Raw genomic sequence first — 11,723 nt, 5'->3', positions numbered from 1 at the left:
ACGATACCGTTCGAATTTGTTAAGGCACTTGATAGAATAGCACATGAAAGATTGTTGCCGTCCTGATTGGCTGAGTGCTTAGCGTATCCGCTCTCCAGCCAAAAGGCGGTGGGTTCGAATCCCACCAATAGACACGAATGCTTGTGATTGCCTGTGAAAATACAAGTGGTGGTCGGCGGTAGATAGCGTTGCGTAGATGATGAAGGCAGTTTCTTTTGGTGGCGACCGAGAGTTGTAGAGTAGGAGTGCCCTCCCTCGATGAGTCTTTGGACTCCCATATATATCAGAAAGCTTATTATTTGAATAATAATAAGCACCATCTATACATTAATAATATTAGGAAGGACCTGATTATATAAAAATAGCAAGGCAATTAGGGTTGCTTCTGATATATATATGGTGCTTATTATTATTCAAATAATAAGCTTTCTGATATATATGGTGCACCATTCTGATATACATGTATATGGTTCTTACTATTATTCAATTCATTCCAGAATGATTTGAATAATAACCTGGAATGGTGGGCAAATGATAATGATGATCAATTCAATGTTAGTACGTGTCAAGTTTTATAGACTTTAGCATGTACAGATATTTAACGACATTATATTGGTAGGATTATACTACAAGAAATTGAAGAGCTCATGGATCTTGGAGATATAGTTTTAGAAAAACTGGGGTTCAAAGGTCACATTACAAAAATTGCAAATACATTTCTTAGGATAACTGAGATGTTTATACGTTTAGTGATATATATATCGATAAGAAAGTCATTTTTCCTTTTTACAAGGCCTTGATACGACCCCACCTAGACTACTGTGTGCAGGTTTGGTCTCCCAAAGAGCGCACAAAGAAACATAATAACGACGATACTAGGATTATGTAATGCATATAACGAGGACACGTTGAGCGCATGTGGTCTGCAGAGATTGCAGCCCACATACGCTCGGTGCCGTTAAGAAAAGGACAAGTGCCAGATTTTATTCTCACAGAGAAGTGGGTGAATGGAAAAAGCTGCTTCTTGAAATAGTGAGTACATCCAGCATGAATGAGTTTTTAAGAGGATTACGACATCTGGTGTTGATGATCTGCAGTCTCTTGATGCGTCTTCGACTCCCTGGAGGTCTTCGATGATGATGATGATGATGATGATGATGATAATAATAATAATAGTGATAGTTAGATATGGGTACAACGGCCTCGCCTACTCCCTGTAAGACAATCAAGGGCGTTTGTGGTTTTTTTCTTCTTTTGGTATTAGTATACATAAAAGATATTATCCTCGTAGGCCCATAACTAACCCTTACTCTTATTACTTACAGTCCCATTCCCATTTTCTACCTCAGGAACTAAGCACAGAATTTTCTCTCCATTCACACACCCGTTTGCCCTATTGATGCCTATGTGTTCCTTCACCTGCTTCCTCACTGACTACCGTTGTTCCAATCCTACTGAGTTAGTAGTACTTTTACGATATTCCTAACACCAAATCCATTGGAGTGCAAACCGTCTGCCTTATATAAGTCTTTCCGCCATCAAACTCACTCCACACATCCATAAAACATCATTCCTTTTACATAACCTATTCACGAGGCTTTATCAAAGCCTTATAAAGAGTTACCTTTATATTGAATTTGAAGATGTAGCATTAAAAGGGAAATTTAGAGTTTGAAATGGGGAACTGTTTTGTGAAAACATTTAACACTAATATCAGTCGCAAGATGTTATGGTGTGTGTGATAATCGAAATTTGTTCATATATGTCAGTGAATAGGTGAATTAATATTTATTTCGTTGGAATGACTTCCATTGTTTTTTCTTAATCGTGCTATATGAATCACAATGAAGTTTTCATAATTGTACGTTTATCATACAAAGTGAATGTTCGGTAGATAAAATCTTACGCAATGTTGATAAAATAATCTATTTGTGTCGTTACAAAATTTTGTACGTGATGATTTTTAATTATTTTCACAGGGCTACTCCTCACATTAAAAGTACCGTAAATGACATAGTCAAGTTGGTCATTTCGAGGAAAGGTTTATCGTCGGGGAAAATGACAAAAAATAATTTTCTCTTTCGTCAGGTAAAATCTGCATTAATAGGAATTTGACTTAATTGTTTGACACATAAATTAATCACAACTGCTATTATTATATGGTACTGTCATGGCTGCCGGGAATTATTCCGTCAACTTAAATTAGTAAGATACCTGAGCAGTGTTGATTTCAACCAATATACGCAGAAAATATTAAAATATTTCCACAAATTTTGAGTTTCTAGAACTTGGAAAGGTCAGCTGCTTCTTAACTTTTAGAACTCACGTTACTCAGAATTTGATTTAGAAGTTACTGAGAAATATAGCTTCGATTTATAAATAAATCAGTTGCAGCTTATTAATTAATTATACATTGAATAATATTTATGGACCTACGAATTTCTGAATCGAGAACCCCTCATAGTCATTTACTGATAAAAGGTTATTATTATTATCTTAATGAAACATTGTTATAATGTTAATCCTCACAGTAATGTTATATAATCAGCTCTTGGAAATATAAGTTCTATTTTATTTATTATTATTATTATTATTATTTTAAGTATACAAGTTTATCCAGAGTCAGCTTTTAGGAATATCCATTCTTAATGTGGTATTTGAACCCACAGCCTTTTTTTTTTTTTTTTTTTGTAAACAAACTGTATCTTTTCCAACAAAATATCAAGGCAGTAATAATAATATAAAATAATTCTACTACATCCTCTGCAGTTGTTCCTTTGCCACTTTCATTACTGTTATCCTTCCATAATCATTCTTCCTTGTATATAGTACTAGGAAGAATTCCATTATAGAAAGATTGAATACTAATTTGGGGATTTTTTTTTTTTTGTTGTTGTTGTTGTTGTTGTTGTGGAATCCAGACATTATAAAATGGAAACCTGGATTTGGTTATTGAAATAATAAGCTTAAACACATTTAGGATATTAGCAGCTATCATGTAGTCAGCCTACACATTGCAGCTTTTTGTTGCCATCCTGTTACCATGTATTCTAACTGGAAAATATTTTATTTTCTATTTTTATTTTCTAACAAGAAAATAAATGTTCATGTGATATCCCTTTCCAAACTTCCCATACATCTCCATTAATTGTTCTCTTTCATGTCGCTTGTATATAAAACTGCAGTTTGCTCTCTTGTCCTTTGTTCATAAGATGTATTTAGTAATCTTGATATTCATGTGATGACTGTTTTTATATGCATATATAAAATCATTTCCACACATAAGCTTGTAGAACCCATAACACAACAGTGTCATATGCGAAGAAGCATTCAGGAAGAAAGAAGAAATTTGGATGTATTTCTTGAACAGTCGGAAACAAAATGGGGAAGGTAGTGGAAGGCTTAAGTGTTGGTGAAAGCAGTGTATCACAGTATAAACAACACCAGAGGAATAAAATAATTAAGTTGCTAATATCTTTGTTGATTTGTGCTCTGAAGATGCTGGCTGAAAATATTAGTGTACTATTAGTGACTTAATTTATTTATTTTGTTATTTTAGTGATGTTTACCCTTGAAAGCACTACTGTGAATATTGAGAAGGCTGTTCCAAAGAGCACACTGTAGATAGCATGAACTAGTAGAAGTTTGTTTAGTTAGTTTGAAGTTGAACTGTGTATGCTGACCAGTAGCTGCTTTTGCATGTTTAGAAGAAGGGTAGAGGATGGAGATGGCATTGGCCAGTTCAGCAGAGCAGTGCCTATGAAAATACCTGTAGAAAAGGCATAACGTAGAAACAGTGTGTTTTAGAGAAAGTAGTTGGAAGGGATCTGTGCATGAGAGGTTATTTGTTAAGTGAATTGTATTCTTCTGGTTATTGCCAAGCATCTTAGGCAGGTTTTTTCCACATTTTGAAGGTACTTCCCCAATGTGATAACAGTATTCTAAGGTTGGGAAAATTTTGGATTTATATAGTTTTAGGAACTGTAAAGGTGAAAATTAGAGTCTTAAAAGAAGGGGGAACACTGTTTTTTTGTTAGTTTGATGTGATTTGTTTGTACTAGCCAAAATTAACGTAAGTTTGCTCAAAAAAAAATTGATCCTGACTGGAAATCTAAATGTTGTCAAAAGTAAGGAGTAGGATCTTTCTTATAAGTTTAATTTTTGTTTAGGATATTATGAGTGGTTTACAAGGAGAATATTCTGCCATTTGCAAATTTGATGCAAAGTTAATATCAAAACTTCATGATTCTTGATAGGAATAATGCTGATGCACTGGTGTTTCAGAGTGGCTATGTAGGCAGACAAGTGGGGATAACAATTCAACACCAATTAAAAATAAGATTTTGCACTTTTTAGAACTTGGAAACGTAATGCTGTGCATCATATTGAAGGCTCTGTATTACAGAAGGTGAAAGAAGTGAGGAATTTTGGGATATTAGCAGATAAATAATTCAATATCAAGGAACAGATTTCAGAAGTGAAAAAGCAGCTCAAAGAAATGATACTATACTAAGAAGAACATTGACAAGTAAAGATAAGAATGTGGCCACAAGGATGTGTGTGTGTACAAGGCTTTGATTAAACTACATCTGGACTACTGCACACAGATTTGTTACCTGGAATTTTAGGAGAGAAGCAAGATCTGGAAAGGTTCAGAGGTGGATAACAAAAGCAGTATTGGATTTATGGAATACCGACTATGATGATAGGTTGGGTGAATGTAATTTGCAGGGCTTGGTAAATAGGTAAAGGAGGTGTGATATGATTGAGATATATGAATTGTTAAGAGGAGCTTACCAGATAATACCCAGGATATTATTCAAAGGATTGAAGGAGGAAAGGGGATAGGGACAAGAGGTCACTCTTGGAATTGTACAAAGATGCAGTGCTTAAGAGAGTGAGGCATGGCGTTTTTGCATTGAGAGTGGTTGTGAGGGAAATGCTTTTCAAATGAGGTGGTAAATGCACAAACATTAAATTAATTTAAGGAGATATGATAGATACTGTTGTCTTGCTATTGCCTATTTTGATGAATCTTGACTCCAGGAGGTATTTGTATACTACCACTACTAATAAAAAGAAATAAGACACAATTCTCTTTTGATACTGTTGAAGTTCATAATAGTAAGGAGATCACTGTTTAAGACTGGTTAGTTATGAAAGATCGTGAAGCATGAATCACTTTAGACTTGCAGTATTGTTAAACAGTATTTAATGTTATGAAGGTTAACTGTCATGCATTTCATTAATCCTTTATTATCTGATGCTTTTAATCTAGTGTTTATTTATTTATTTGTTGTTTTCGAATCAGTTGATTTTCACTGTAATATGACCATTTTTGTAAAAAAAAAATTTTTTCATACTCCAAACATTTTTTTAAAAAGTCAATCAAGGTATTATCATCAGTCCGTAAACTTGTATCAGAAGCTAGAATGTTCTACTGTTACTGATTGAAATCACTTTTATTTAAATTATTTTTGCATAGAAATGGAAAAGGGTTTTAGTGAGTTTTATTTGTATATAATATAATATGCAATACTATGTATCCTTAGAGTTCAAAGAATAAATGGGATAGGGGTGAAATGAATGTGTAATCAAATTAAGCAAGAGATTGTAAGAAAAATATAACATGGAAGAAATACTGTGTGCATAAGGTGTCACTTATGAAAATTATAAGGAGTAGCCAGAAAAGTTGCAATTAATTATTGTATGGAAAGCTAAGTCTGAGTGTGAAAAGAAACTGGCTTGCAAGCTAAAGAAAACCCAAAAGAATATTGCCAGTAAAAGAAAGAACAAATATGAAAGAATAACTACTGAATACAGATGATATGCAAGCTGAAGAGATTGTTCAAGCAGTGAGTCTCCCTCTTGCTAAATGCTTTCAACTTGGTGTATGCAACATTGAGCACACTGCTACCTCTTCTCTAGATAAGGAAATTTTGGTATGCGACTAGATGGTACTAGAGCTGTTGCACAAACTTAGTAAGGATTGATGGTATATTAGCACAGATCCTAAAAGAGTATTCAGCTCAGCCATCTGGTCCTTGGACCAAACTATATAATTTGAGTCTCAGAGCAGTGAAGATTCCACAGGAGTGGAAAGAATGTATGGTAATCCCATTGCACAAGAGTGGTGCAGAAACCAGATATCTATTAGTATCTCTGGGGTAATGGTAAAGATTTTGGAAAAGTTGGTTAAGCTTGCATACAGAAGTGGATTGATAGAGAATCTATATTTTGCAAAGAACAGCATGGGTTTACTAAGGGAAGGTCATGTTTGAGAATCTTTCTGAATTCTACAATAATGTTACCATTGAGTTAGACAAGGAGGGGATGGATACATCATGATACTTTTGGACTTTGCTACAATACAGCATGGAATGGTGTTGCATAAATTGGAAAATATACGATTGGATGATGAAATATTGGTGTCAATAAGAGAATGACTTACTGAAATCTGCAAGATTTAAGGTAATCCATGGAATGATACCATAAGGATCATTCCTTGGTCCATTGTTATTCAATTTATACATTGACATTGGGAAGGATTTGACAAGAGACATACAGCTATATGCTGATGATGTAAATATAGGCAAGTAATCAGGATTATGACGTATATGCAGAATGGTTTGAACATGCTGGAATTGTTGGCATGTGAAAATAGTTGTCATTTCGATGTTAGTGAATGAAAAGTTACGCTCTTTGGTATGATTAAATATCCAGTGTCATATTATATGGGTGGGATTATGATTAAAATTTTAAGTATTATTTATTTACAATACATTAAACTTTCAGTAATTTTTCATTAATTTCATTCATGTTGGAAAATTAGTATGCTGAACTGAATGTAGTAGAAGGTAACTGAATATATGATTACAGAGTAGTCTTTCAGGAGTCTGTTGATATGATAACCAACTCAATTGTGAAATGGGGAACTGAGGTTCCACCTACATTTAGTTGACAGATAAAATAGTCAATCATTGTATTTATTTCAAATAAATAGTGATTGACTATTACTGTTACTGTGAATTAATAAATTTTATAGTTTATATGGTTTATATAGTTTATATTGAGCTGGCATGGTTGGCCCAGTTGTTAGCATGTCTGCTTTCGAGCCAAGAAGCTGTGGGTTCGAATCTTACCATGGGCATGGATGTTTGTGATTGTCCTAAAAACTTTGTGTGGAAAGAGAATCTGCGAATCTACCACTTATTCTAGCAGAAGACTTCATTCCCAAAACCCATGTGTGATACGGGAGTGACCATACAGCTGCAAAATAACTTCAGTTGTGTTATTTATTATATTTTGGGTTAGTTTGTTAATTATTTTCTTCAATGTCTGTATTGGCTGTGCTTTTGTATTTTCTTACTCTTTTGTCTTTATCCTTCCTGTGTCTACTTTACCTCCTCTCTGTTAAATCTTTCTGAGTTCATGTTTCCAACATGAACTCAGAAAGATTTAACAGAGAAGAGGATTGGTCATGATCCAATGTTCTGATTTAAGCCAATTAATTTAGTCACCACTTGTAATCCTTTGTACTTCCTACAAGTGTTAGTGCTGTTAGTGAAAAGGCTTCTGAAATAGGTAGTTCATGTTTACAGTTAACTATCTCCCACACTATGTAATTCAGGGAAATTTATATTGTTTTTCAACTGCACCACTGAATTAATTTTATAGCGTGAGAAGATCTGTTATAACACTTATAGAATAGATTACTTTCTAAACCAAACTTTAATCATTTAGTCGTGACAATTTCTCTAATTTTAGCACACAGGTTCGATTGTTTTTATAAGACAGTGCATTGGTCAAAGATCAGGCGATAATTTTAAGCAAGCAAAACATGTTTATTTTACCTTAGGCAACTTTACAATATGATGCACAATTAAACAATTTCTCTCTAATGCCTGTTTTAAAGTCAAATCGTAACCTTACAATTTAGACCAGCTATTCACAATGCTTAAATAACTTGCTCTACAAAGTCTAGGCAATTATAGGCTGATACAATCTATATCTTTGGCTAACATTCTTCTCAATATATATATATATATACTAGCTAATTATCAGCCTCAATTATTTCTTATCGCGACTTATACAACTATTTTAATAAAGCTACATTCAGTGGACATACAATTCTTAATCACTATCTCAGCATTAATGCAATAGAATCTACTCACTAATTCGCAAAAACATATACAGTCCTATCAGCTTTGAAGATTAGTGGCAGTCATGCTGCCTGCTTTCCTCCTTCCTTTATACTAGTCTTAGCTGAGCAGCTTTTCTCGATCGTCCTGCTGTAGTCCTCTTCCGGGAATTGTGGCATAGCTCACCATTGGTTCTGGATCCACTGTATGTGCCGTGTATCTGGTTGCATGTGGCACGTTCTGTTACTGAAAATACATCTCCGTAGAATGATCTGCCTCTCCTGGTTTTCCCTGTGCCTAGGGGGTCATGATCCAACGAAATACGGAAGTTCGAGCATCTAATGAACTGCAGCAAGACGAAAAACTCCAGAGGTTCTCAAGACCTCTTTTATATGATTCCGAGGTTCCTTGTTTTAGGGGCGGAGGCCCCCCGAATCTTCTGTAAATAACTGACATCACTGTTATCTTGACCTTCAGTTTTGGCAGCAAAATCTCCACATCTCAATGAACTTCAATATCAAGTCGCCAACATAATTTTGCCTGAAGTTAAGAGGATTAGACAGAAATACTTTTGACATTCTGTTACCCCTACAACTTTACACCAGAACTTAATAAAATATCAACGTAATGTTCAATTTGAATCTTTACAACATTTTATAATTTATGAACAATTCTATGTCATTCTTTTAGTCAGTTACCTTTACAAGTTTACAATCAGTATTTGTCTGTTAAATTACGGTAATTTACAATTTTGTTCTTTCCACGTGATTTATGACCTCTGTAAAATTGATGTCGGGAATTTTACCAAAATTTCACCACATCGAATTTTACACAGCATCTACAGACGTCAAATGTGAATTTTTGCCAGCCTGCTGGCTGAGTGGTTAGCATATCCGCACGCACCCAAAAGGTTGTGGGTTCAAATCCCACCATGGGCATGGATGTTTGTGATTGTCTTTGGAAATACTAGTGGTGGTAGTTGGCTGTAGATGGCGTTGGTGTAGTTGCGGTCAGTTAGTGGATAGAGTGGCGGAGGCAGAGTTGTGGAGCAGGTGCCCTCCCTCAATGAGTCTTTGGACTCCCTGGAGGTGTCTAATAATAATATAGACTAAATCTTTCTCCCTCTTACTCAGTGTTGAGAGTAATAGAAATAGCTACCAAGTGGAAAGAAAATTATGTAGCTATTGAGAAAGGACTTTTTTTTTATAGCAGTTCTCTCTATATTATATTTTTAAATGTACATATTTTGCAACATTACATGCACTTGTTAGTCTTTGTTTATTTATCAAGTGCATGAAAATAGTGCTCTTGTCAGATTAATTTTTTATTTTAGTTTTTAATATAAAATTTGTCACTAGTGATGTTGACTAAAATATTTTCAAGGGATGTTATGTTAACTTTACAAAATGTCTAATGATAATTTAGCAGTCAATTGAAATTCTAAAATTGCTGTTGTAATGACGATCATGATAAAAGTGAGATACATTATTATTCAGCTGACATTAATTCCTAATGAATGTCTTAATGAGCTAAGTAATTGATGCTGGCAGCAAGAACTTCATATGTGATTGAATAGTGCAGTTAGAAAAATGATGGTATATATGCCCTCTATTTTTTACTTGTATATGAGCAAACTTTATTATGGGCTCTTTCAGCTAAACGTAAGTGATCTGGTCTCACATGGAGGTAGCAAGTTTTTTCCTTTCAGAAACTCAAGTATTTCTTCCAGCAAAATGAGCAGATCAGCCACATAGCATATGATTAAAAGACAAAAATAAGTTTATGGGTTAGATTGTGTAATGTAGTGTACGTCCTGTGATGAGTTCTAGGGCTCTGTGGAGATCATGTAATAATAATATTACTCCCTCACCGAGTTTGCCAGGAGCAGTGACACATAATTAATATAAAGTTAATTAGATGTAAATGGCATACTATGATAGTACTGCAAAATTATTATTATTACCTTAAGACCCAATGAAGTCAAAGACTCATCTAGGAGGTCTCTTTGTCATATACACACAGCTCATCATACTGTGCTTTAGATACATTCAAATTCTCTGCAGACACCACACTCTCAGGTAAGGCATTCCAATCATTCATAACTCTGCATGCAAAAAACCTGCTTCTCACTCCCTTGTTCACACCCACCTTATACAGTGTCCAGGGATGACCTTCTGTACTTCCCTGATCTCTGACCATTTTATGAAAAACCTCTTCCTCTTATCCACTAGCCTCAATAAATTGCATATTCCCAACCTTTCCTCATATTCAACATTCCAGAGATCAGAAACTACCTTAGTCAGTCACCTCTGGACCCTTTCCAACATCTCTTTGTTATTTTGAAAACCAGATGAACAATTCTGTGTGCAGTAGACTATGTGTGGCCTAATTAGAGCTTTATACAATGGAACAAGAATCTCCTTACTTCTCAAGTCAGTGTCTTCTGCTCATTCACAGAATTTTGTTGTCCTCACAATTTTGGCAATGTGTCCTCTAAATTTTAGATTCCCATGAGCCATCACCCCAATATCTCTTATTTCCTTCACCTCCAACAATATATATATATACCCACCAAGAGTAAATTCTATATTTCATCTTTGTTCCCAAATTTTAAAACCTTACATTTTGCAACATTGAACTGGCATCCACACTCACGTGCCCATTCACTCGATCTCTTCAAGTCCTCTTGTAAGGCCAGAACATGTGACCTACTCATAGTTCGTCCTAATTTTGCATAATCTGCAAACAACTGAATATCCCCATCCAAATCTTCCCCAATATCATTAAAATGTCGGTTAAACAGCAATAACCCTAAAACAGACCCCTAAAGCACACCACTAGTGAATATCCTCTTCCAGAACATTGCTTCTCCATACACAACTTGCTGATAACTATCAGTTGCCAATCTTCAATCCAATGCACTAGTCTAATATCCAGCCCCATCCACTCTAGTTTGACAATCAACTTATCATGCAGTAATCTATCAAAAGGCTTTGCATAATCTAAGTATACTACTATGTATCCTTCTCCTTTGTTCAATGAAGGTGTCACCTTATTGTAATAAGTAGATTACTAAAACTTGATCCCCTTTTAGCAGATCCTTGCTATCTATCAAAGATAATACCATTGTTGTCAACCCAATTCTGGATCCTTGTTATCACAAGCCTCTCCAACACTTTAACCATAACAACTGACACACAGATAGGCTTATAATTTGATGCTTGAATTCTGTCACCTCCCTTATGAAGCAGCACAATCTTGTCTTCCTTCCACTCCTTTGGAACTTGACCCAGTGCAAGGCTCATATTAAACAAATATGTCAAAGCAGATGCCAAATCCCTGGCATATTCCTTCAAAATATTTCTCATCTCATTTTCCTTTTTCCCTCTTTTACCTTGTTGTGTCAAGGGTTTATTGATCATTGGACTTTAACCGTTCTCAGGATAAAGTGGTCAGCCTTATGCCCCAGTGTATCCTATGTCTGTAGTGGTATTGAGTTCTCAAGGCTGGTTTGCCTGTTTTGCGGGATGAAAACCCCCAGATAAACTGGGGAGAAAAACCCTACTGTCCACACCCAAGACT

The 11,723-nt window shown here is 35.0% G+C and overlaps 1 protein-coding gene across 4 annotated transcripts in view; it reads left to right on the top strand.

Moving 5' to 3' along the window:
- Positions 1–1,702: 1,702 nt before the first annotated feature.
- The window catches only part of LOC150098270 (uncharacterized), a 120,403-nt gene continuing 110,382 nt past the window's right edge, over positions 1,703–11,723 (top strand). For 2 of the 4 annotated variants that reach the window (XM_090406242.1, XM_090406239.1), the window contains exons 1-2: positions 1,703–1,776; positions 1,980–2,088. In XM_090406242.1, the coding sequence (XP_090262368.1) occupies positions 1,730–1,776; positions 1,980–2,088 (156 nt within the window). In that variant the 5' untranslated portion in view covers positions 1,703–1,729. Of the gene's footprint in view, positions 1,862–1,979; positions 2,089–11,723 lie in introns of all 4 variants that reach the window. The other 2 variants (XM_090406241.1, XM_090406240.1) reach the window with 2 other exon arrangements.

Source organism: Typopeltis vanoorti, chromosome 16 (genome assembly GCF_054136105.1).
Source record: "Typopeltis vanoorti isolate ZY-2024b chromosome 16, IOZ_Tvanoo_1.0, whole genome shotgun sequence".
In the NCBI taxonomy this organism is placed as follows: Eukaryota; Metazoa; Arthropoda; class Arachnida; order Uropygi; family Thelyphonidae; genus Typopeltis; species Typopeltis vanoorti.
Note: the sequence above shows the minus strand (reverse complement) of the source record. Positions and strands in the feature narration are given on the sequence as shown.